At 43.7% G+C, this 26333-nt stretch overlaps 1 protein-coding gene across 2 annotated transcripts; it reads left to right on the top strand.

Moving 5' to 3' along the window:
- Positions 1–16: 16 nt before the first annotated feature.
- Positions 17–25694, top strand: WDR3 (WD repeat domain 3). 2 transcript variants are annotated; one of them, XM_035140766.2, is made up of 27 exons: positions 18–463; positions 1684–1887; positions 2484–2693; positions 3132–3250; positions 3691–3769; positions 5415–5510; positions 6469–6579; positions 7463–7564; positions 7684–7781; positions 8520–8624; positions 9311–9541; positions 10046–10139; positions 11464–11565; positions 12235–12320; positions 12631–12766; positions 13316–13372; positions 13928–14028; positions 15049–15160; positions 15284–15418; positions 15807–15857; positions 17557–17622; positions 18769–18861; positions 19298–19345; positions 19761–19804; positions 21606–21734; positions 23440–23533; positions 24733–25694. In XM_035140766.2, exons 2-27 carry the CDS (start codon positions 1717–1719, stop codon positions 24886–24888), a joined length of 2826 nt encoding a protein of 941 aa, XP_034996657.1. In that variant the 5' UTR covers positions 18–463; positions 1684–1716; the 3' UTR covers positions 24889–25694. The 2 variants fall into 2 exon arrangements, with proteins under 2 accessions (XP_034996658.1, XP_034996657.1); XM_035140767.2 differs by lacking the exon at positions 21606–21734 and having other exon boundaries at positions 17–463.
- Positions 25695–26333: the final 639 nt, after the last annotated feature.

Genomic DNA, 26333 nt, shown 5'->3' with positions numbered 1-26333 from the left:
CCACCAGTGCCATGGAGGTGCAGGTTGGCCCACACAACAGCCTTGCAGGGCAGGACCGTTGCGGGGTAGATGAAACTCAGCCCAGCCAAGCTGCCCTCCACAGCCCAAATCCAGTTGCACACAGCAGGCTGGTAGAAGACATCTGAAGGCAGCTGGAAGTCGCCCCCCCCCCGCTCCATTTGACTTATTGAGTGACTTGAGAGTTTCTAGTACTGTACCACCTTAGGAAGAGAAGACGCGGCTCCTGTTTTGAACTCGGAAGCTGCCCACGCAGGCAACGACGTCAGTGTGTCTCTATAGTCTTGTTATCTCTTCGTAGTTTTTGAGCGGCTTCCTTTTCCGGTGACGCTTCGCCCCTCCCCTTCCCCTTCCCTCAAATGGTCAGTCGCTCTCGGAGCCTGAGCCCCGCGGTGATGAGCACGTGCTGCGCAGAAGCTTGGGGAAAATAAACCTGCAGCTGACGGTGAGTACAGCGAGCGAGCGGGGATGCGGTTAGGGCTGTTGGGTCAGAGCTCACCAAGGAAGCGCAGAGAGAGTGTGTCTCTGACCCAGTGCAGAGTACATTTCTCTCGTTTCCCGCATAGAGGGCATATCCGTGTGGACGATAGAACACGGGGTGCTTTAGTTGTCACCCTCGCCGTCGGGTCTTCTCTTTGCGTGTTTCCTGAGAGAAATTCCAACTCGTGAGCACCTACTCAAGTATAGGGAGTCCGTATTGGCGGCAGAGCCCTGTACCTGAATTGGGGTCCGTGCATTGGAATACGTCTGCGGACAGCCACGCTGAATATGGGGCTGAAGGTGTGGTCATGCTCCTCCATCAGTACAGATGTGCCCTGCATGCAAGTAGCATGTGAACAGGGCTACTGGCTTTCCAGGTCACATCTTTTGAGTAAGGTGTTGCTAATTTACATAGTTTGCCTGCCTGATTTGGATTTAATTGGCTTCCTGCATTGCAGGGGGTTGGGCTAGATGAATACTATGATTCAGTGATTTTTTAAAAAAATCATAGAATTGTAGAGTTGGGAGGTACTCCGAGGGTCATCTAGTCCAACCCCCAGCAATGCAGGCATCTTTTACCCAATGTAGGGCTCAGACCCATGACCATGAAATTAAGAGTCCCACGCTGTACCAACTGAGCTATTCTTTGGCAATGTCCCGGGAAAATGAAATTGTTTAGTTCCAGTGGACCTGAATTGTATGCGTAGATAACATTTGCTCAGATGTATCCTAAAGGCACTGCTAAAAGTGGTCCCTCGACCTACGAATTACTCAACATCCGTAGGTTTCGACTTATGAAGGGGACAAATGGACGCACGCTTACGAATTTTTCTACATCCGAACGGAAACCATTGGAGGCTTTAAATGCAGTTTCCTCGACTTACGAATTTTTACATGCAGTTTTTTCGACTTACGAATTTTTCCAAATATATTTTTTCCTATGGGAAACCGTGTTTCAACTTCCGAACTTTGTGCCTTCGGAACGGATTAAGTTCGTAAGTCGAGGGACCACTGTACATACAAGTAATCCATTAAAAACAGCAGGAAATGCTGCAAATGCCATGGAAAGTAATGTTTTGTGGTAATTCTTAAGAGGTGCAAGAAAAACAGCCATTGCCTAAGAGCCAATACCCATTTTCTGCATTTCTGCTTCAGAATTAACATTTGCCTCCTCCCCTTGTCCAGACTGGATTCTGCAAAGACCTGCAAACCTCTCCAATGGGGCTTACCAAGCAATATCTGCGTTACACGGGCGCTGCCCTTTTTGGAGTGGTTGCCAGCCAAAAAGGCAATATTGTCTATGTGACACTGCGGGGCGAAAAAGGTCGTTATGTAGCAGTGCCAGCCTGTGAGCATGTTTTCATCTGGGATACTCGGAAAGGAGAGAAGGTGAGCAACTTAATTAGCATCTGAGACGGATGCGCAATAGTCCAAGATGTCCTGTTTCTTGCATTTCATGTATAACAATGTATTTTTGTTTGCTGTGGTCACACAGAGCTGTGATGGTGTCTGCTGATGGCACGGTGTAAGGCGGCTCTTTCAGCATTTTTCTATTGCCATTCCCTACACTGGATAGAACTCTGCTTATCCATATTGCATAGAAATACTTGAATTAAGCCACAAGAGTTGATATTATAGCAGTGCCTCTTAGAGCACTTTCAGTGGTAATCTTTTTCTTGCTAGCAGTTTCTGCCCTTTTATTTATCTGCTGCATGTAATACAGAATGTATTCCTCTTACTGTGGATTATATAGTCTAAATAGCAGTAACATCGATTTTTAATAAGGTATTAGCAGACTTGGAGGAACCCCTGCACTTAAAATTGCTCTGAGTACATGATTGTTAACTGTAGTTAATAAATTTGTGTTATGAGCCCTAAGGCTTGCAGTATATATTTAATTAAAAGATGTGCCCTTCCAGCTTTTTCTAGGTGAGCATGGCTGTGCCACACCATATGGCAATGGTCTCTTGTATTTCACCTTGCAGGTTCTCATCCTTCAGGGCCAAAAGCAGGAGGTTACTGCTCTTTGCCCATCCCCAGATGGTCTTCACTTGGCTGTTGGATATGAGGATGGCTCAATCCATGTATTCAGTCTCCTAAGTGGTGAAGGAAATGTTACTTTCAATGGTCATAAGGCTGCTGTTACTGCCTTGAAGTATGATGAGCTGGGAGGAAGACTGGCTTCAGGATCAAAGGTTAGAAATTATTTGGATAACTGGTGGGTAATAGATGTAACTAAAGTGTGTCAACTGATTGTTGATAATGTGGTTCAAATTTAGATACATATGTGGCATGTAGTGGATGAGGACTGGTGTGTTGGTTGAACATAACATCCCTGAAGCTTCAGAACATCGTTGTCATAATTGATCATTTCTGTTTCATTGTAAATTGCTTTGAGGGCCATGAAAAGGTGATACAATGAAGAAAGAAGGCCATAAAAATATCAAGTATCTAGCCTGTTAATATTTTTGTGTTTTAAAATTTGAGGACAATGGTGAGGTAATACCGGGAGGTTAATTGTAGGTTGGTATTTGCTTGTTTTTAATACCTTGAATCCCTTGCTCAGTTTGGTTCATAGTGGGCATGGCTAAGGCAGTAGCATGTGTTCATTCTCAGTTTCCTTCTCCTTTTAGGACACAGATGTCATCATCTGGGATGTGATCAATGAGAGTGGTTTGTACCGGCTGAAGGGCCACAAAGATGCCGTTACACAGGTGGTTCTTTTGAAGAAGAAGAATATCCTGGTTTCCAGGTAAAGGTGCTCAGTTAAGAATACATCAGGCAAACCTGCTAAAATATGTTCTGAAGGGATAGTTAAAATTCAGAGGGGTTGTGTCTCAGATGGGAATCATAGAATTCTAGGGTCATCTGGTCTGAACCCCCTGCAATGCCAGAATCTCAATTAAAGCATCTATGACAGATGGCCATCCAACTTCTGCTTAAAAACCTCCAATGAAGGAATTCTGTGCTTCATTAAAGTTAAGCTGTACATGGCCCTGTTTTCTAGTTTTTCCACTTTGTAATGCATGTTTATGCTGACCTTGAAACTCTCAGTTCACACACTGATACTCTGTACACATATGGTAGCCACGGCAGACCAGAGATGCTTGACCCAGAGTGCTTAATATTAACCTAAAAGTTTAAGCAGGGTGAAACTATTGCCATTCATTGCCTTATCTTTTTTTTTTACAGTGGAAAAGACACCCTGGTGAAATGGTGGGACCTGGATACACAACACTGCTTCAAAACATTGGTTGGGCACCGTACTGAGGTAAGTAGGATGCAGAAGTTCATATAACAAGATTATGCAGAAAAAGGCATGACTGTAGTTTCCCTGTTTCTCTATCTTTGGTTTTTATGCAAGGTAGGATAAGAAGTTGTGTGAATGTTTAATTCAGAAGTCAGCCTCATTGAACTTATTTTCCAAGTAACTGCGGAATTTATTCCCAACTAAATGTGTGCTTATGAGCATATCCTTAATTCATCTGAGAGATGCATCATATGACTTTCTGATACAACGCCAGTAGGAAGAATACCACCTTTGAACTGAATCTACATATCTCGATAAACTGGCTTCCCTTGTAGTTCATAAAAAGGTAAAGGGACCCCTGACCATTAGGTCCAGTCGTGACCGACTCTGGGGTTGCGCGCTCATATCGCATTATTGGCCGAGGGAGCCGGCGTATAGCTTCCAGGTCATGTGGCCAGTTCATAATTTGCTTCTATTATTAATTCATCTTTGAGGGGAATATTGCATTTATTGTATGTGTGATAAAATCAATGATAAATAAAAAGGCAAGTATGGCCATCTCAGGAGCCATACAGTTTTAACCCCCCCCCCCCGTTTCATTTAAAATGTGTAGTTTGACAAGATGCATCATAGTGGTCCAGTCTACAAATTTTGTTGTGCAAATGTTTCATTTTGTTTCTCTGACATAAAGGAAAGCATGCTGTTGCCATAGTGAACCAGAAAGTGTGTACAGTATTAGGATATTGGAAGTGGGTGTTATTGGGTTGTTGTTTTTATTTTGATTATGTGTTTTGTGTTCCGGTTTTGTTCTGTGAGCCGCCTTAGACCTTCAGGTATATTCAATAAATAAATAAATGTTCCAACCAATTTTACATGTGTTTGTCTTGCACAGAACTTTTGGCTCCTACCTGTGATGGTGTGTGCTGTAGGATATTTTCATTTAGTATCTCTTAGGTAAAGTGGCACTAATTAATCTGGCCTCTTTTAGCAAGGGGACAGTATCTCTTGTGTGGCTGTCTTCCCCTTTCTCCAGTAGAAAGGGCCAATTCGAATTTTGCTTCCATAAACACCCCCCGAATGCCAAAGTGGAAGGAGTCCTCACCCAGTTAGCTCCTGTCTACTCCAATGCATAAGGGCATTCTGCAGCTTCATTGCTGTGCTGTTTCTGCCATCTAAAAGCCCATAGTGGTTCTTTCCACATACATACACACTGCAGAATAACCAGCTAATACAGGGGGGATTTAGTCATTGCCAGCAGCAAGGAGGAAGGAGACATTTAGTGGTACAGTGACCCTGCTAGGCAGGACAACCAACCCTGATCAGAAAGAAGGTGCAGCACTGGAGGCCAGGCACAAACTCCATTATGTAGGGACCAGGAAAGGCATGGTGCTGGGGGTTCACCATCTATGAAACATTCCTTCCATTTTTGGGGTCCAGAAGATGTCTGGGATGGTTGAATTCTGTAAGAAAGAGCAGTTCCAGAGCTGTTATAGGACCCCTTTTCTACTTCTCAAAAAGTGGCCCATTTTCATTTAGTAGCTCTAGTTTTATTTATCCTACAAACACAAGGAATCCAAATTGGTTTTGAATGGCTTATTTATTGCTGTTAATAAGGGGGCTGATCCTAATTAAAGATAATGAAGCCCTTTGGCATGTTCTCATTTAGGTGTGGGGATTAGCTATAGTTTCTGAGGAGAAGCTGCTTATCACCGGTTCTGCTGACAGCGAATTGCGGGCATGGGACATCAGCTATTTCCAGGAGGTAAGAGCATAACACTTGCATCATAACATTTGTATCTGTTTGTTTTTATGGAATTTGTATTATTCCCTTATTTGTATTCGGTATCGCTACTTGCCTCCTTGAACACTCTGCAGAAGTGTGGGACGTAAATGTAAACGAATAATAATAATTTTCCTGTGCCTTGTTACAATAATCCTTTGAATATACCACTGCCTTTCTTGTATTAAAAGTGGCCTAGGAAGTTCTAAAACTTCCTAGTTCCATTATTTTTCAGTTCCATTATTTTTCAGTATTCTGCAAATAGGGATGCAAAACTCCCCATGTGATCTGTAATAAAGAAGAGGGTTCACAGAAGTTCTAACACTGGCCTTTTTAGGAAAAAGTCACTTCCTTGCCTTTATTTGGGCAATAAATAAAGCTTTGTAGATGCAAAGCTGCAGGTATTAAATATGAAATTTGTAACTATAATTGAAGGAATAACTTGGGTTATGAAGCAGCCATCTATATTTCCTCTTAACACTCCCTGTTACAATATGGGAGCAATTGGAGATGCCTCAGAGATTACTTGGCCACCACGTGGTTCCTCTCGTTTCCTTCCTGTTGCTTCATTGGATTAGGCCGCATGCAGCATGATTGCACTGGCTGGATTGCACTGGCTGGCCAAAAGGTGAATCTGAGAAGTGGCATAATAACTGACTTACTTTCTGTTTTCAGTAGGCACAGCACGGTTGGAAATCAGTGTCTGTTCAGCATGCTTTATGCCTAATTGCCCCAATGCTCAGTTTTGGTTGTTTCACTAATTCAGTTGTCAAGCACTTGCCTATCCTTTGGCTTTCGAGTGCAAGCATATCTTCCATTCTGCACCTCTTAAAACGTTAAGTGAATGAAGAATTGGCTTGCAAGAGGGAAAATGGAAGTTAGAGAGTGAGGCCTTGTCGTTATTCTAAATGTATTTTACTGATTTTGGCACCATAAACAGGAACCAGACCCAAGTGAGCCAGAGTACAAGAGAAGCAAAGGGCTTGCAGAGCACACTGGAGGATCTTCTGAAGAGGATAGGACAGAAGATCAGGATGATACGGACGATGAGGTAGTTTTCTGCTCATGATCTTAGGGATACAACATTCATGAGTGTTCTTCAACATACTTAAAATCTGTTAAAATGTCCCTATCTGAAATGCATACAAAGGGTGAATGTGCTCTTAGTTATCACTGGGTACGTTTTCTGTGTTACTTGTGCATATTGGTCAATATAAAATAAAACTAAAAACTCTGAAGGGAAGAATACACAATTGTGATGGACAGTCAGGTTGGATTCAAACCATATTCATTTGCTGCCCTAAGGATTTCTTACAATGTGGGTGAGGGTGTTCAGTCTCCTCTCTCCTGTTCCTCCCCAAACAAGACCACCTGCTCCTTTCCCTCCCTTTTTAGCAGTAATCTTTGTTCCATAGAAATGCTTTCCTTTAATGCATTGGCAAGTTGATGCAGAATCTGTGTCAGAACGTTGGTTCCTCTTTGCATTAAAAAGTCATTTTGTGCATCCTTAGTTTCAGTGCTGAAGCTGATCTGCTTTAAACAGCCTTGATTGCTCCTGGACCCACAATTCTGAGATATCTGCTCTGTAATTGGCCGCTGACCCTTGGTTGCTTTTGCTGTAGTTGGAGGCGAGCAAACTATACTGTGGAAGGAGAGTTTGGGAATCCATTCTTATGGTGTACTTACTTTGGCTTGCAGTGCTAGGTTGAACATCTCTTGATACCCGTATGTATCTGGAAGAATGTTTGACTTCCAGACCATCAGTGCTTTTAGGAGTCCTCTTGAAAGAAGCCATTTATGGTGTATTTGTACCAATTATTTGCAATACTGTCCTGAATTACTATTCTCTTTTGATGTACGCTTTTGGTGACTATTTTTTTATTATTAAAAAAATCACCCTATGGTTGTTTTCAATTCTTTTTGTTTGTTTTTAGCACATCCTGAAGTGTGTGAAAGCTGGTTCTGTCATGCGGGAAGGAAGGGACCGAGTTGTTAATCTTGCTACTGACCGCACAGGGCGGATTCTCGCTTGCCATGTATGTTACTAGCTTTTGGAACTAACCGGGGGGGGGGGTCCTACCTTTCTTTGAGCACTTTTCTATAGAGATTTCTGGTTCAGAGACCCGTGCAACTGACTTTGTTATCATTTTCCAAGGGAACGGACTCTGTCCTGGAAGTGTTTTATGTCCTTAGCGAACAAGAGGTTCGCAAGAAAATTGAGAAGAAGATGAAGAAAGCAAGGAAAAAAGCCAAGTAAATGCATATTGGCAATACATTTTATTTGTTTATGCTGAGAACCAATAAAGAGCTTGATTCATGTCAGGATGGAAGTGTCCTGTCATATGCAAAGGGCTTTAAATGTAGCTTCATAATCTGTGATGAGTAAATCCTACACTTGCAATTGGAATAATTTGTGTATAGCACACAAATTTACAGTTTATTTTACACGTTGCTGAGAGGTTCAGTAAAATAAAGTTCTAATCTACTGCCTTTTAAAATGCATTTTTTAATCCTTCCCCTTAAGACTCGTGTGTGGAAGGTCTTGTCAGTTTTGATGGTGCAACACTGCTGCATAATACTCTGTCTGGCCCAGCTATGTTACAAAACCTTTAATCTACTTAGCCACCTTGAGATGGAGCTTTGGGGATTTCATGGAAAATCTCAGCAATGCAGCTCTCTTCTGCCCTCTTAGCGCAGCACAAAACAAAGCAGCTAACTGTTTAGTAGTAAAGGATTTGGTAGAGGTGGGAAGTCTCCAATTTGCTGAAATATATTGGATAGTGGGAGAGATTGAGAAGAGCAGGCAAATTCCACCTAAGGAGTTTCAGGGAAGAGGCACTTTGGAGTTAGTTGACACCCCCTAGAGGCTGAGTTTAGCTCAAGAGCTGCCAGCTGACATTATTCTGTTTATGTGCATTTTTGCTCTTCTTTTCTGACTCTAGCTGAGGTTGAGTTTAACATTTGTCTCATTTTTTTCCTGGTTTTTCCTAGGAAGAGGTCAGGTGTGGAGGAGGAAGAATGCGATATCATTGTGGAGTGCAGCTTACAAGACAAGATTCAGCGTCTCACTAACATCAAAGCTTCTTCTAAAATCAAGTGAGTTCAAGGCATTAAGGGTGTTGCTCATAATTTGGATGCTCTTAAAGAGAGCTAGTGTGGCATAATGGTTAGAGTGTTGAACTATGACCTGGGATACCAGGGTTCAAATCCCCACCACATAAATCCCAGAGCACTTAACAGTAAAAGAGATGAGAGGGGGAAAGGGGAGAGCTTAGAGAAGCCAAGGGTTATAAAGGGTAAATGCGAGCAAGGATAGTTACATGTACGTGAGCTTTTTTTTAAGCTTGTGTGTCTCTTCTGGTGTAGATTTTGAGGGACTGGGAAATAGGTGGCATGATGCAAATGTCTGGGAGAATTCTAGGTAGTAAGGCGCAAAGGGTGGAGGAGCTATTTAAACGAATAAGAGAATTTTGGCTGCTGAGAGTGATAGAGCTGGATGAGGAGAGTTGTGCACCCTGTTGGGTTGCACATGGGGAAATGGGATGGGACAAACCTGGCACTGGAGGGTTGGAGGTTAAGACAAGGAATTTGCAGAGTGTAGAAGGGATGGGGACCAAGAAAAGGGAATTGAGGAGAGGGAGGGGTGCCACTTGACCAGAACTACAAGAGAATGGGACGTTCTGAGCTTGTGTTTTTTAAACTATACCATTGTGCTTAGCCCCCTCAACTCTTTTATATGCTACCTGATGTTTTTTAACAATGATAATTATTTTATTAAACAGGTCTTTTGACTTGATACTCAGCCCAAAAGGGGAGCTGAAAGCCACTGTAATGCTCCAGAACAACATAATTGAATCTTACAGCCTGAATCCAAGAGCGCAGATACTCCAAGTTCTACAAGTATCCAAAATAACTATTGGTGGTCACCGCAGTGATGTCAGAACCCTGGCATTTAGCTCGGACAACATTGCCATTCTCTCTGCTGCTGCTGAATCAGTTAAGATTTGGAACAGGTATGAAATGTCTCTGACCATTGGAAGAGAAACTAGTTGCAGTACAATGTTTACAGGAAGCATTAAACATATTAACTTTAGGTATACTGTATATTCAGATGGCTTCACACTGAGTTTAGGAAGAAGCCTTTCTTCTTTTGCCAGCGATCTTTTGGCATTTTCTTGTAGCCACAGATGAGGCCAAAAACCTGGGGTTGTGCCAGTCACTAAACTAATTTGACACACAGCTTCCTTGTGGTTAACCTTTTTGAAACTGAGGGCCACAGTCCCTTGAAGGAAAGTGATGGGGGCCTGCATATGCGGTTCTCTCTTGGCATTCCTTTTCCATTAATTCTCTCTCACCCACACCACCCATTCATTCATAGTATCTCCCTTCCTTCCTGCAACATCACCCATTCGTTCACACGCGTGTCAAGAATGTTATGTGTTCCCGATTTTACTGAGTCTTTCTCCAATTCTGCCTTCCCTCTATGTGTATCTTTCATGTGTCATTTCTAATCCCAGGTCTACCTTACAATGTATCCGGACCATGGCGTGTGAATATGCGCTTTGTTCACTCTTTGTTCCCGGAGATCGGCAGGTCATTATAGGAACCAAGGTAAATTTCTGTACCTTCTCAACCTGAACAATCCCCCGCATGTTTCAAGTGTCATCTTTAGAGGAAGTTCAGTATGTCTAACTTAGAACCATGTGGGATGTTAATTCTGGAGGCATAGCTCCTCAACAAATGGAGATGCAATTTAGTGTTTGTCCTAGGTATACAATCTGGGAGAAAAATCCTTATTGTACACCTAATGCCTGATTTTCAGTATATTGCTTGGGCTAGATAAGCCTCGGAGCAGTAGGGAAGTATACTTCTGTGTGTTTTCCAAATTACTCGGAGGACATAGGAGAAAATAGGATCAGGTGATGAAATTTATGGATTTGTTTGAAGGCCTGTGGCTGGAAATGTTTTCTCTTACATGGCCAACTTTGGCCACAGCCATTATAACACCATATTTTTCAAACATGGAGTTATACTTCAGGTGACTTGGAAGAAAATTGCTACTATACCTACTCATGAGTCAGACCGTGGATGTGCTAAACTGCTCCTAGTTGTCTTTGACTTTAATGAGTCAAAGACTCATTAGACCATACGAGTGTGCTAGGAGCATAGCTGTGAGTGAAAAATGAAACACAAGAGATTTCCCTGGTATTGCTGCCTCTCTCCTGCACCTGGGACTTGATAAGGAACTGTCTTTTGTTTTGGCCAGAGTGTAATGCAGGGGTCAGCAAACTTTTTCAGCAGGGGGCCGGTCCACTGTCCCTCAGACCTTGTGGGGGGCTGGACTATATTTTGAAAAAAGAAATGAACAAATTCATATGCCCCACAAATAACCCAGAGATGAATTTTAAATAAAAGGACACATTCTACTCATGTAAAAACACGCTGTTCCTGGACCGTCTGCAGGTCGGATTTAGAACGCAATTGGGCCGGCCCTGCCCCCCGCCCCCAGGCCTTGGTTTGCCTACCCATGGTGTAATGTCTCTATTTCTTCACTGGCGTCTCCCTTGGGTGTAATTATTGAAAAATCAATAGCAGTGAAAATCATTATTGCTAAGAGAGAGTTACAAATCAGCAAGTGCCCCATTTGGATCTTGCCTCAACCGTAAACTCATTAGGCACACCTTTCTTTCTCAGCCGCAGCCTCCTTCAACCCCAAATCTGCATTATGGGATAAGAATGCCCACCTACTTTACAGGATTGTAAATTAAGCTGCTAAGCTGTTGTTGGGTCATTGCTCAAAATCGGATGTTATTCTAGGCAGATGTAATTGAATCTGCCTGACCATCCCACTTTCCTTGGATGCTATAATGAGTTACCTTCTGTAGAATTTGGAATCATCTCTGTCACTAATGACCTGGCTTTATTATTGCTTTAGACAGGGAAGCTGCAGCTGTTTGATCTGGCTTCTGGGATTTTATTGGAGACCATTGATGCTCATGATGGGGGTTTGTGGTCCATATCTCCTTCTTCAGACCAGGTAATTAAAGCACACTTTCTAATTTCTCGCTATATGAACAGACTCGGACCATGTGGTAGTCGACTGAGGCCCTTCTTCATTTGCCCTCTGCTCAGGCAGTCTAGAGGGTAGCAACAAAATAATGGACATTTTCAGTGGTTGCTCCCCGCTTGTGGATTGCGCTCCTCAGGGAGGCTTGCCTGGCATCATCAATACATAGGGCTAGGTGCCAGGTGAAAACATTTCATTTCTGCCAGGACTTTGGCTCTTAATTTTCTGTGGTATTGGGATGTTTTAATCCTTTTAAAAACAGGATTGTCTTTTAAAATTTTCTTCATTTTGCTTTTATGCCAGCTTTAATGTATGTGTGTGTTTCACTTTGAGTTACCATGGTAAAAAAGTGACCAATAAATTTAAATAATAATTCATATGAATTATTGGTATCACATTTAAGGATGCTCATTATCATCGATGTTGTTGTTGTTGTTGATGATATTTATATACCACCATTTATATACCATCCTTTATCAAAAGATCTCAACAATTAGTGCTGTCATGTATTGTGATTATGTTTTTATTCTGCTTATTTTATAGTTTTTATTCTGCTTGTAAATCAATTTGATACTTTTTGTAGTGGGAAGTGATCCACACGTTTGATGAAATAAATGTGAATTTTCCTTTTCCCATCAGCGTGGCTTTGTTACAGGAGGTGCGGATAAATGTGTCAAGTTCTGGGAGTTTGAACTGGTGAAGGATAAGGACAGTGTCCAAAAGAGGTGAGGGTGTTTTTTCAGGAAGCAAAGCACATCTGAACTCCACATTTTGTCCTCACTCTCTTGGGAGTGTACAGTTTCCTCAAAAATACAGCACAACATTGTCTTCCCATCTGCTAACATCTGCTTCCCAACACAAGTTTCTCCTCCCTGAAAGAATGGGGGAAACGGTGGGAGTATGGCGAACCTCTGGGCACTAAACACTGAGGTTTGGGGTCTCCTTGCCTAAGAACTTGCAATGCACATCTAACAAAGCTTTCTGAATTTGCTGTGCAATACCAGTTCAATCAGTTTTATGCTTATATGATCCTAGGCTTTCTGTGAAGCAGACACGCATCTTGCAACTGGATGAAGATGTTCTCTGTGTACGGTACAGCCCCAACCAAAAGCTTTTGGCTGTAGCCTTACTGGACTGCACTGTGAAAATATTCTACACTGATACCCTCAAGGTAAACAAGGCTATCTTTGGAAATTTAGGTCCAAAACTCTGGGAAGCAGTTGCCGCTTGCTGTGATGGCCTTTTGGTTTCCTCATCTTACGTGTTTTCATTGAGCGATCTTGGCAAGTCCATTATTTTTCAGTATTCTGCAAATAGGGATGCAAAACTCCCCGTGTGAGTCTGTAATAAAGAAGAGGGTTCAAAGTAGTAGAACGTACGCTTTGAGCGTATAAGGCCCCATGGTCTAATGCTGCCAACTCCATTTAAATGGATGTCATGTGATCAGCACTGAGACTTTGGCAAACTGCCACTCAAAAGCAGAAAATATTGTGATAGATGGACAAATATTCTGACCTGGTAGAAGGAAGCTTTCAGCTTCTGCTTGCGGGAGAATGGTGGAAAGGGCAAGTTTCTTCCACACTTATGCACACTTTTAATACATTGCTTTGATGTGTTTTTGTTTGTTTTGTTTACAATCAAGTGGCGTATATAAAATTTATGCCATTAAATAAAGAAACCTGTAACTAGCTGCTATACATGTCGTCTTCTTGCTTTCCAGTTCTTTTTGTCTCTCTATGGACACAAGTTGCCTGTGCTATGCATGGATATCTCCTATGTGAGTATGCCATTTGTTGGAGATTTTGGCATTGTTCATGACAAATGCACATTTCCTTTCCCAGTTGTAAATCTTCTCTGTGCTGCTTCATGCTAGTCTCATAGTTCAGTACAGACCATAGAAAGGTGTGAGTTGAATGAAGGCAAGAAGTTGTAGCCTCCTTATGTTGAGGAGCTCTTGCTCCCCCAGTGGTTGGCTTGAAGGCAGCCCAAAGCTGTGTCCATACCTACTTTGGTGTGTACTTTTAACTTTTGAAAGTTATGTGCACTGATTGGAATAACGAAGTGGTTGTGGAACATTCCATGGGGCATAAATGTCTGGTGTAATGAAAACACAGAGCTTCTTGGAGCCTTAGGTACACTGAAATAAGAACACATAGAGTTGGCTGCCTGATGATGAGAGCTAAGAAATTAATTTGCTTCACTTTCCTTGAAGCATAACACAAGATCTTGTTCTAAGTGTGTGTTACTTGACAGGACAGTAGATGGAAGCTGGGGGTAATCATGCTCTCACATCCACAACTGAGTTCCCTTTTCTTTCATTTTTCTGTTACAGGATGGAGCATTAATTGCAACTGGCTCTGCTGACAGGAACGTGAAGATCTGGGGCTTGGACTTTGGAGATTGCCACAAGTCTCTCTTTGCCCATGATGATAGGTGGGCAGATATCAAAGGGCACCTAGATGCCCCTGGTGTAGCATTTCTCCCTGCCCCCAAAACTAGGTTTCTCTGGTACTTAAGTTCACAATTGTCATAACCTCTGTGGCGTCCAATATATGGGGCTGCATTCTGCAAGCTCTAGGCTAGAATGCCAGTTTAAGTTGGCCTTGCTGAATCTCCTAGTTTGGAGCCTGCAGAATATGAGGTGCTTCTTCCCATCCCCTTAACTTTGGCATCAGACACCTCAGTGGAAGGGCAGGTCACAGGCCCTTAGCTGCACAGTTCTGTCACCATTCATTGGTATTAAACACATTTCTATGATTTGACCATGCTGTACAGTCTGGGTTTTCTTATTGTGGATTTGTACTTGTGGTACTTAAGGGACCAGGGGTGCAGGACAGGCATTCACTGCTTGTGTCCATGTGTCTTGGGATCTTGAGTTTTTGTAGGAAAGAGAAGCCGCAGCGTTTTAGCCCTGAGCTTTTGCTTCCCTTCAAGACATCACATAACTTGCTAGCCCTTTCTGTTCACAAACCCCATGAAAACAGTTCAAGGAAAATGCTGGTGATAGCTAGTTAAGTCATGCTTGGAATAGAACCATTGATTTCAGCGAGTCTACTCTCGGGATGACTAACATTGAATATCACCTTTTGACCTCGCTGGAGAAATCCCTGGTGCTCCTGCCATTTTTAAGTTGAATGCAGCATAATGTTGCATCAGTAGTGCTGATGGGGATTCTGATGACAGCAGCAGATGCTTCTTGGCTCTCCTTGAGTGCTGTTGCTTGGCTGCTAGTGTTTCTTTTAAAAGCACCTGGCCTTCTGGAATGGAAGCCACAGACTCCAGAGGGAAGGAATAAGGACAGGAGAATGGAAGGAAGTGGCAACTGAAGTCATAGCTGCATGTATCTTTTCCCCTTTCTAAATAACCTCTGAGAAATGTAGAAATGTTACTATGAATGTTGTATTGGAAATGGTAGTGATATGGTACTCCATATCTTTCTCTTCTTCTCTTTAGTGTGATGTTTCTTCAGTTTGTACCCAAGTCCCACCTCTTCTTTACAGCAGGGAAGGATCGCAAGATTAAGCAGTGGGATGCTGATAAGTTTGAGCATATCCAAACCCTGGAGGTAAAATAGGAGAAGTGTGTATTTGCCAATCTGGAAGCAGTGATCACTTCTGTTGATTGGTAGACATCATGCAGAATGGTCTCTCCCCTTTCACTCCTCACTATCTGTATATCTGATTTGTAGGGGCATCACCAGGAAGTGTGGTGTTTGGCACTCAGTCCCAACGGAGACTTTCTCGTCTCCTCTTCTCATGACAAATCGTTGCGTCTCTGGGATAGGACAAGGGAGGTCATTGTTCTGGAGGAGGAGAGAGAGATGGTAAGAAATGTCGTCCTGTGTAAGAGGGTACCTTTGGTTGTTGTTTAGTCGTTTAGTCGTGTCCGACTCTTCGTGACCCCATGGACCAGAGCACACCAAGCAAATACACACACCTTTGGTATCCACTCTTAATCTTAAAAGGGATCCAGATTCCAGTTCTTGTGCATCTCTTCCTTTTAAAATAACTAAATTTGTGTGTCCATATTTTTCGGCATTCTTTCCAAGGTATTTTTGTTTTTTGTTAAAGTCACTTTTGACTTAAAAGGACCATGGGAAGGAGATATGTACTGGAAAATGTGCTGCTTCAGGTATTCTGAATTAGAAGCAGTTGTGTTTCAGTGCTTGCTAATGCTGACAAACTGACAAACTGAATTGTTTTCCTCTGCAGCAAAGAGAAATGGAGTATGAAGACAGTGTAGCAAAGGAGGACCAGCCTGTGGTAAGTAATATGTTTGCACATTCAAATGTTCTTGCTCCCAAGTCAAGCAGTGAAGTTTCCTGGGAGTCTCAAGATGCGATTCTCCAGCGACAGTGGAAAGTCCAGACATTTCAGTGCATTGGGGGATGTACAATATGTCAGCTCACATTTCTTGGCTGTGTTTGTGCTCGACATTTGAAATGCATGTTTTGGGTTACCGATTCGATTGAGCTTGGAGATAACTTGAACACTTGCTTTGGTAACTAAAATAGCATTCAGTTTTAGTTTGTGCCAGAATTTTCACTTAATCTGCTTTTCAGAAAACCATCACATGCATTTTGGCTTACCACTTACAAAGCACCTGAAATGTTCTGAGCATCACTGCACACATATTGGACAGTCCTTGCTTGCAGGCTCACAATCATAATACAGAAGGAATGCAAGCATTAGAGTATCTGCTTCTTCATTGAATGATGGATGGGATCAAGTTGATGTTTTTCCAGGGAGGCAGGTAGTGCAGCCTTCCAGTGGCCCCTGTTAGATGGTAGAGGCCAGAATGTGCCTCTCCTAGTTCTGCAGTCCCAGGGGAAGGGGAAAGCAAGCTTCCTGCGCCTCCTTTTCTGGACCATGTCATTTGCTCTCCTGCTTGAGTGAGGCAGGAGAGCAGTTTCCCACTGGAAACAATACCACAATTATTTCAGAACCGAAGAAGCAGGTATGCTGGAAAGCTGTTTGAAGATTTTTTGAGGAGTGTATTCAACTAACTTTTACTCAGGTCCCAAAACTTCAGTGGGTCTACTCTGAATAATAGTTAACTAAAACCCTATATTTGGTTTTAAGTGAGATCTTAACATTTCTAAACAAATTAAATAGATATTAGTTGTTAATCCAACAGTTCAGTTGATGAAATATACAAGGAAATGAAACTGCATTTAACAGAATTCAGCATTGCCCAGACAGGGTCAGCTATGCTTCAGTGCAACGACATTCTGGTGTTTCTGTAGTGGAAGAACATACACAAAAGAGCAAAATGTAATCTGCTTTGGTGGTCTTTGTCAACTAAGCGGTATACAAATCTTGTAAAATAAAACGAGAGAATTGCCCTCAGTAGTAACCCCCAGTACAAGCAGGTACCTACCCACTTCAGTCTGGAAGGAACAGCAGCTCATAATTTTACCACAGCAGACCTCTTGCTGTTTTATATGCCCTGTGTCACTTGGTTCATAATTTCTTCCCTGCTAATAAAACAGGGAGACATATTGGCACTGTGTTGTTGGCATCTGTCTGTCTTGAGAGACACATTGTGGGGTGAAGTCAAACCACTGAAGAATCACAGCATCTGCTGTAGTTTCAACAACCAGTAACTTGTAAATGCTGCCTCCCGTGTTGCTTTTGCTGCATTAGCAGCACTGAAGTGCCCTCCCTGGGGCACAAGCCTGGGTAGTGTGTATGGCGGTCCTGGGCTGCCCAGATGACAAGACCACCCCTCTCAGCTTCACTGATGTGGTCCAAAGGAAAGCAGAGCAATATGTTTTGCACCAGCTTAGCTTTGCACTGTACTTACTGTTAGAGAAAATTGAGACTGGTTAACCATTCCTGTTCCGTTACCATTCAAACAGACCTATACAACTGTTCTGAGGCAAACGAGATAAAACTGCTTTGGCCATCGTGATGTTGGAGAGGCTGTGACACCTTTTTTTGTTTGTTTGTTTCTTTTCAGGTTCCTGGGGAGACTCGGGGAGAGGCTGGGTTGGCAGGAAAGAAGACCATTGAAACTGTCAAGGCAGTAAGTTTGACCCTCCAGGTTCCTTAATGCGGGGCACTCATTAGGGAAAAAATATGACTCTAGTTTGGAGTGTTCTGTTTAAATCTCTGGTTACATGTTAGTGCTAGGGAGTGTCTCTTAAGGAAGCACAGCTTTTAAACTGAATTAGGCTTCATCGACCTCTTCAGTGAGAGATGGAAATTGCCCATAACATGCAAGTCATGTCTTCTGCGACAGAGATGTATTGCTGACCTTTGCAGAACTCCACTTGATGATCACCACCACACTTATTTTTCTAGCAGTTCTACAGCTGTGGGAGAAAAGGCAGCACTTTCTCAGCTGCATTTTGCATGCCCTCTTGTTTCAGTGGCACTTAGAGCCATGAGGTGGAGTGGGCACAGGGGGGGTTACAACAGTCTGCCATCCCCCAACAACCACCTTGAGGATCAAAAGGAGAAATTCCATTATTTAATATGCTGCCCATCTAACTGGGTTGCCCCAGCTATTCTGAGCGGCTCCCAAATATTCACAATAAAGCATCAAACATTTAAAGCTTCGCTATACAGGGCTGCCTTCAGATGTCTTCTAAAAGCCAAAAGGTTGATTTCCCTGACATCTGGCATTCCATAGGATGGGCGCTACTACCAAGAAGGCCTTCTGCCTGGCTCCCTGTAACCTCCACTTGTTGCAGTGAGGGAGCTGCCAGAAGATCCTTGGAGTGGGATCTCAGTGTCTGGGCTGAACGATGGGGGTGGAGATGCTCTTCATGTATGCAGCTATTTAGGGCTTTAAAGTTCAGCACCAACACTTTGAATTGTGGTCGGAAACGTACTGGGAGCCAATGTATATCCTCTATGGTTGGTGCTACACGGTCCCGGCGGCTGCTCCCACTCAACAATCTGGCAGCCACATTCTGGATTAGCTGTAGTTTCTGAGTCGCCTTCAAAGGTGAGTGCGTTGCAGTAGTTCAAACGGGAGATAAGCAGAGCATGTACCACTCTGGCGAGACAGTGCACAGGCAGGGCCTCGGTCGTCTCACCAGGTGCAAATGTGTTTGTTTGTTCCACCCTCTTGTGCATAATCAAATGGATGTTCAACTATCTACTCCGCATTATAACTGCACCTTCCTTTTGTTGTGCTGCTAATGTGCAATTTTTGTGTTTGTAGGCTGAACGGATCATGGAAGCCATTGAGCTGTACAGAGAAGAAACAGCCAAGCTGGAACAGCATAAAGTGATCTGTATAGCGGCAGGAAAAGAGGTGGGAAGGAGTTGTGGTCTGTTCAGCACAGTGTGATGCCAGTTTCTTTCTCACAACACTTTTAAAAAATCAAAGGGAAGGAGATGAAAAAGGGTAGTAGATTTGTGTGATCTCATGATGTGATGTGCAATTCACTTATTCATTTTATATGTCTGCTGCTTTCCCACCCAAAAAATAAATTAAAGTGCTCAAAGTGGCTTACAAGAAAGGAAACAGAAATACTTTTCAAACAAACACTACAAAAGGAGCTTTATAATCACATAGCAAAATAATAACATAGTACCAATTTCATAATAACAAAGCAAAACAAGAGCAAACATAATAACATACCCAAACCCCCCACATTTCAATAAAATAAATAAAACAGTATTACTTAAACCATTATGCCGTTCTACAGACACATGTGCCTGACTTGCAACCTGCTTTCTTTCTGCAGGTTCCTCTTCCAGTAAACCCAATTCTCCAGGCATATGGCAATATTTCGGTAAGTGAAGTGTGTGGCCGCTTTCTGGAATTTTGAGACATGTGGAATGTTAAGCTGCCTTTTCCTGGCATTCTTGTGTTCCGGATTGTGTGCAGTGCTATTGAGGGGAAGTGGGGAGTTGTCATGGGTTGGGGTATGTGTGTTTTGATTAGTTTGACTTAGTCTATTATTCTGCTGCTGCCTCTTTCAATAAAAAATAATTGTCTTAAGAAACCGAGACATTGACATTGGTTTGCAGGCCAAACTTTTCAACACTGAGTGGGATGTGGGGTAGGAGTTCTTTGTAGAGCCAGAGAAATTGGCTCTCCAGTGAAATTCATAGTAAGCCATTTATGCTTACTGGAACTGAGATACAGATTTTTTCCATAAGAAATTTCAGCTAGCAATGAAATCCACACTTGCCCTTTTCTTGCAGCCTTCTGCGTACGTACTGGATGTCCTCAAGAAGGTTAAGTCAAGGTGAGTACCAGGAAGCTGCTTCAGAGTATTGTGAATGGGCTGATAGATTTGACTGAAGGAGGAGCTGAGGTTGGAATAAGATGGTTACACCAAAGTTCTACGTTCTCTGGGCTTAGGATGTATGCACATTCATGAAACATCAAAGTAGTTACTTCCTATTTCCTGGGAGGTTTTTAAGCAGAGGTTGGATGGCCATCTGTCATGGATGATCTAGTTGAGATTCCTGCATTGTAGGGGGTTGGACCAGATGACCCTCAAGGTTCCTTCCAGCTTTACGGCTCTATGTTTTTATGTGTTAACACAGCTTGCTGTGAGAAGGTATTTGAATTTGAGTATTTGAGTACTTGAATCTGGAATATAAGACCTGCAGATTCTGAAGATTTACGGTATACAGAGACCTTGACCATTGGGGTCATAAGTTCTTTAGTGTTCATAGTGCATGGTAGTGAGGACCAAAGTCAGTACTCTGCTACCAGAGTGCTTTTGACTGGAGATAGCAGGCATATGTGCAGGCTTTGGGAACATAGGAAACTGCCTAGCACTTTGTCCAACCATTGACTCACTTAGCTCAGTACTGGCTACCCTGACTGGCAGCAGCAGTTATTTAGGATCCAGGCAGGAATCATAGAGTTGCCAGGGACTTGAACCTGTGTGCAAAGCAAAGGTTCTACCACTGAGCTCTGGTCCTTTCCCATTGGGAAACAGGTATCGTGAGGTTGGCACTTGTGAGTGTATTCAACATTGCTTACAACTTCTTTGCAAAACGGTTAGTGAACTTTCTGCAGCAAGTCTTGTTATGGAATGGCGGGAAGTTTGGGTCCTGGCAGAGCTGTGGCTAGAAATTGCAAGAGTTGACATTTAAGCCTCATTCCATCCAGATGATCCCTGCTTTGCTGATCGGTCACATGAAGTTTTTCCTGGGAAAGCAGGCAGTAACAGTGCCAAGCAACTGTTGAAAAAGCCTTGCTTTGCTATGGTGGAAGCTGTTGCCCTGCCACTTTTGTGCTAGAGAAGGGTGGTTCAATGTGCGGTCCAAGTGCTCCCTCAGGTCCTTTTTTGGGCAGCCCTTGAAAACATTTAACAACCCCCCAACCCTTACACTATGTCCCCAAAGCCAGGCAAGTGAGGTGCTGGACTTCAGGAAGGAGGCATGAGGGCTCTGACAGCATCCTAAAGTTCTCCCGACTCCTTCCCAAAGCCTAGTTTGCACTTTCCCAGCTTTGGGAAGGAGGTGGGAGGACTCTAGGACCTTCCAGAGCCTTGTGCCTCCTTCCCAAAGCCCAGTGCTTCCCCCTCCTGCATGACAAGGCAGTGTGCAGCCCATGGGTTCTGTGTCAAAGTACTCTTGTGGCTCACTTGGTATGATAAGTTGGGTCCCCCTGTGTTAGAGGCATCCCACTGATAATGGCTTGCTATTATAGCTTGATGCTAGGCCTGGGCAATGTATTGATACATCATCCAGGATCGGTTTGAGGGTCAGATTGCCATAGTGTTTTGACCCAGCGGTATATCGCATGTGGGGCTTGCTGGCCAGCCGACACCTTACCTTTCTCCTCTGGTCGAGCAGGTGGACTGTCTCCTTTCTCCTTGTGCTGGGTGCTGGTGGCAGTGGGAGCGGTGGCAGTTTCACCCGAGTGCCTGGCAGGGCCTGGTCCGATGTTCCTTCCTTTTCAACATCGTGATGTATCATTGTATCGCAATGTTTAGCTGGTGATACATTGAAATGTTGAAACCTGAAATTGCCCAGCCTTCCTTGACGCCTGGGGTGTGAGGATGCCTTACTCTCCTCTCTTCACCACAGTGAATTGGAAGAATCTCTGCTGGTGCTGCCCTTTTCATATGTGCCTGATCTCCTTGAGCTCTTCAATCAACACCTCCAGTTGGGTTCAGAGGTAGAACTGCTATGCCGAGCTCTCCTGTTCCTTCTCAGGTAAACCCCACAGCTGAAAAGAATGCAGGGAAGCTTCCTGGCTTTGAAGCTGGTCATGTCTAGCTCTGCGCCTTGATGTGAGCCTGCACATGAATGGTTCTGACCAAAAGGCGAATGAGCTCTATGGTGCCATAGGTAAAGGTAAAGGGACCCCTGACCATTAGGTCCAGTCGTGACTGACTCTGGGGTTGCGGTGCTCATCTCACGTTATTGGCCAAGGGAGCTGGTGTACAGCTTCCGGGTCATGTGGGCAGCATGACAAAGCCACTTCTGGCGAACCAGAGCAGCACACGGAAACGCTTGGAGCGGTCCCTCTTTATCTACTTGCACTTTGATGTGCTTTTGAACTGCTAGGTTGGCAGGAGCTGGGACCGAGCAACGGGAGCTCACCCCGTCGCAGGGATTCGAACCGCTGACCTTCTGATCAGCAAGCCCTAGGCTCTGTGGTTTAACCCACAGCGCCATCTGCGTCCCTATGGTGCCATAGAGACTTCCTTTTATTCTTAAAACATAGGCTTTCTCAATGCTTCCAGTGGCATTAACTTTATTAAAAGGCAAGTATGACAAACCATTGCCTTTTCAACCCCTCAGGCAGAGCTGTCTTTTAAGAGGCTTTCTCTATCACTTATTTCAAATAGTGATTTCCAGATGGACAGTAAACTGAGTTGCCAGATAGCAGCATGTTCCTTAATTCTGCTTCAGCCCTTGTACAAGAAGAAGTCATCATAGTCTCTGTTTAGGTCTGGTCTTGGCAAAACCAGACTTCAGTGTGAATTGCTCTGCTACCTCTCAGTTTTCTTCCCCCTCCCCTGCAAATCGAGGCATCATGATAGCCTTAGGAGAATGCCCAGGAAGTTTAAAGGGTCTTTCATAAGCTCTGTATTTCTCAATCAGATATGTCACTTAATCATCAAACTTGGCGTCTACAACATGGTGCCTCTGAGTGCAGCAGCATCTGTGAATAGCTCTCCTGCCACCCGTATGAAGCCTTTGTACTCCTCTCCTGCCTACTTTGCCAGGAGTTAACCTTTTCTCCTCTCTTTGGAGTGGGAAGGGAGCAAATTCTGCCTGGAAAACTACAGAGTTGAGAAAGAAAATGGAAAGCATGTTGCTCACTCCCACTTCCTCTTTCAAATGTCTAGTTTTATAGGTTGAGCTTGGCACTGACTTAGAAAGCAGAGTGACCAGGAGGAAAAGCAGAGAGAGAGAAAGGAGGAGGAGGAAGAGTGGTCTGACCAAAAATAAATGGAAAGAGTGTGTGTTCCTTCTCTCCGGGTGGCTCTGTGCTTGTTTTTAATCCCTTTTCCTTTCTAGATGCATGTTCTTGCTTCGTTTCCTCCTCTCCTTTTGGGGTGTGTGTGTGTCTGCTTCTCTCTACCCCATGGTCTGCTTGTGGCTTCTCCTAATCTCTCCTCTTTGGGGGGATCTGGTTTTTTACCGTGACCAGATATAATGAGATCCAACACTGCAACAGTGAATATTCCTCCCACCCACCACCAAGCAACATGACAATTCAATGGAAACATGACTGCCCCCACTTTCTGTTTTACTTTACCAATGTAACACACTTCAAATTGAAGGGTGGATCCTGGGCACCTCGTAATCAACCAGGAGGCCAGAAAAGAGTAGATCTTATGGATTAGTCTGGAAACCAAAACTTGGCAGTCTGACAGTGTTTTGGGTTCTCTCCCCACTCCATCCCTAGGATACACTTTGGACGGATCACAACCAATCAGCTTCTTGTTAATGTGATGGAGAACCTGAAGAAAACCACCATCTCTAAAGTTAGCCAAGTGAGGGTAAGTAAGTGTGCGCACCTATAGGGAATTTACACAATCTATGGGTAGTGTGTGTAAAGGGTACAAATTTTGGATGCTCCTCTGCTTTACCCAAGCTGTACTGCCTCTTGATCCCTCTTCCGGTGTCAGTAATGGCGTGGGACAGCAACCAAGTTCTGGCTATCACACATACAGTGCCATAAACATCTAATTATGAATCTTCGTATTTGAAATTTACATTTATTATAATAATTGCATCATTACAGATCAATCTTGTACCATTTTCCTATTTAGTTTATTGGGTCTGTTCAGCTGTGCTAGCAATGTGACGAGCTTAATCATGGGGGTCAGAGCATATGGTCGTATTGGGGACATCACTGCAAAAGGCTTCCGTGGCAAGCAGTCTTTGTCTTGGCAGGAACATTTGCAAGGAATTTCCCCGTGACACCATTAGCACAGCTACTGCTTCCATAGTTCACTCAGATGGAGAGAAGCAGGGAGGCTCGTGATTGTGGTGAGGAGGACCACCCTGATTGAAAGTATTTGCTGTTTACTGTTTCCATCACAATCCATACCTTTCCCTCTGCCAGGAACATAGAAAAATTATCAATGTGATTGGGATGAATAATTTTAGCAAGCACTGGTTGTGAAGGCTGTTTCAGGAATATCTGTGTTGCGACAGTAACATGTGCATCTCTTTGCCCATATATAACAGAGCAGGGTTAAGCATGTGAGCTGGGAAATCTCACTTCAGCCTTGCTGGCCTATTACTTTTTCCAGATTTAGGGGCCCACCAGCAGTTAAAGGAGGATAAAGTTGGAATATTTTATTGGGTAGCTGTGAAGATTACTGAGACACTGGAGGAAATGAACACTATGCTATGCTGATCGTTCTATCAGAGCAAGATTTTTGACTTCCTAGACAGAATGATCCCCTGTTCTTCCATGCACTTTTCTGGAAGTGTTCTCGCACCGAGCCAATTTTGTGGGGGCATGGCGTGGGGGGAGGAAGAGAGGGGAAGCCTCATCATGCAAATGGAAGTCCTTGCAGGGACTTCAGCTAACAGGGTTCATTAGCTGAATCCTGCCCAGTGTCTCTGACATAGTTTGGTATTAGAACAGTAGGGAAAGAACCACTGAAGTTGGCAAGTGATGGCAAAAGTATTCCATGTCTGCCCTCTTCCTGCTTCTTACGTAGGTATACTTATGTTCTGTCTATAGGATGTGCTGGGATTTAATATGGCCGGCCTGCAGTTTCTAAAGAAAGAAATAGAAGCCAAAGATGAAGTGACTTTTTTTGCTGATGCTACTGACCGATTTGAGGAGAAAAAAAGGAAGAGAAAGAAGAAACAGAAGATGATTCTTGCAATGGTCTAATTGGGGCATTTTGGATTTGTTGCTCCAGGAGAAGGCGGGTTTGTTGTCTCCAGCACAGAGGGGTGTGAGGTTTTGTGGAAGCTTAACCCGAGCTGCGTCAAATTGTCACTCACAAATCAAAAGGGCTGGGTCACAGAGGGATCAAAACACTGCCCCCCCTCCCCGGCTTATATTTCACCTGCTGTTAGCAGCTGCTTCTTTCCCTGATCTGTGGCCTTGGCACCTTTTAAACAGACCTCTCTTCCTCCCCACCAGCATAGTGACCTCACATCACACAGCCAATTGGATTTGGGAATGAGTCATCACCAAGTTTAAATCATAAGGACAGTACTCCCTGCCCTCACTCAAGTGGACCAGTATTTTTTGCCAGTTTGCAACAGCATTCCTCCACCACTGTCAAATTTTGGTGCAGATGTGTTGAGTGAAGCAAAATGTACTATCTGTGGGGTTTGGCTTGTTTCCTTTGAAGTTTTTCTGCACTAAAGTTCACTAAAGAGTTGCGGAAATTTTAAAAGCCCTCAAATGGTGCATGTACTTATCCACTGAACGTATCCATCAAGCAATGTGGCGGTGCCTTTTCTGAGAAGGGATGCTTAGACCTTGTTTAGATGCTCCTATACGGCCACATTCCAAATGCAAACCAATAGCTAAATTATTGTGTTAGCTCTTAAACCAAGTTGGCTACAGGATTGAAAGGTCTAAGGGAAATAAGTAATATCCCTCCCTTTGTCATTATCAATGTGTCTCAGGTGTTCAAGACATTTTGCATTGTCTGCTTTTGAATAAACTGCAGAGGTGTGTATTAATTTGTTCACAGAAGCAAACTTATCCACTACTCACACTTGGCTCACTTTGGTTTAGTTCAAGGGTTGCCAGCCTGGTGCTGTGCTGCCTATGAACCAGCTTTATGGGGCTGGGTGCTTGTGTTGCATGTCAAGGGGTTTTTCTGAGAGTGTCTATCAGATTATGGTGGTGAAGGTTATTAATGCATGGTGTGTAAGTCTGAGATGAACTGGCAGAATTTAGAAGCTTGAAGCTCATTTCTACAAACGTGAAATGCTTTCGCATGCCAGTTTCTTTATCCAAGCTAGGGCACTCAAAAACACCACCAGAGGTTAAAGAAGGCAGTGGCGGAGCTTCATGCTCTGGCACCGGGGGCAGGTCTGGTGCCCGTTCTGGGGGCGGGGCACGCCTTCCGGAGGGATGGGGCATGCGTTCCGGGGGGGCATGTGTTTTGGGGGCGGGGCGGGCACCCCTTGGAGCCCGCCACTCGGGGTGCCCCACCACCCTTATCTTCCTACGCCCCTGAAAGGAGGAGGCACACAATTACATGGGACTTTTTATAGAATTTCATAGTTAACCCCACTGAACTCAAGATAGTTTGCTTCAAAGTAGATATAGAGGATTGTACTGTAAGTTACATTTAAATCTTCTACCTTTACAGT

This window comes from Zootoca vivipara, chromosome 16 (genome assembly GCF_963506605.1).
Source record: "Zootoca vivipara chromosome 16, rZooViv1.1, whole genome shotgun sequence".
NCBI lineage: Eukaryota > Metazoa > Chordata > Lepidosauria > Squamata > Lacertidae > Zootoca > Zootoca vivipara.
The sequence above is the reverse complement of the archived record's forward strand: the minus strand, read 5'-3'. Positions and strand labels throughout refer to the sequence as shown.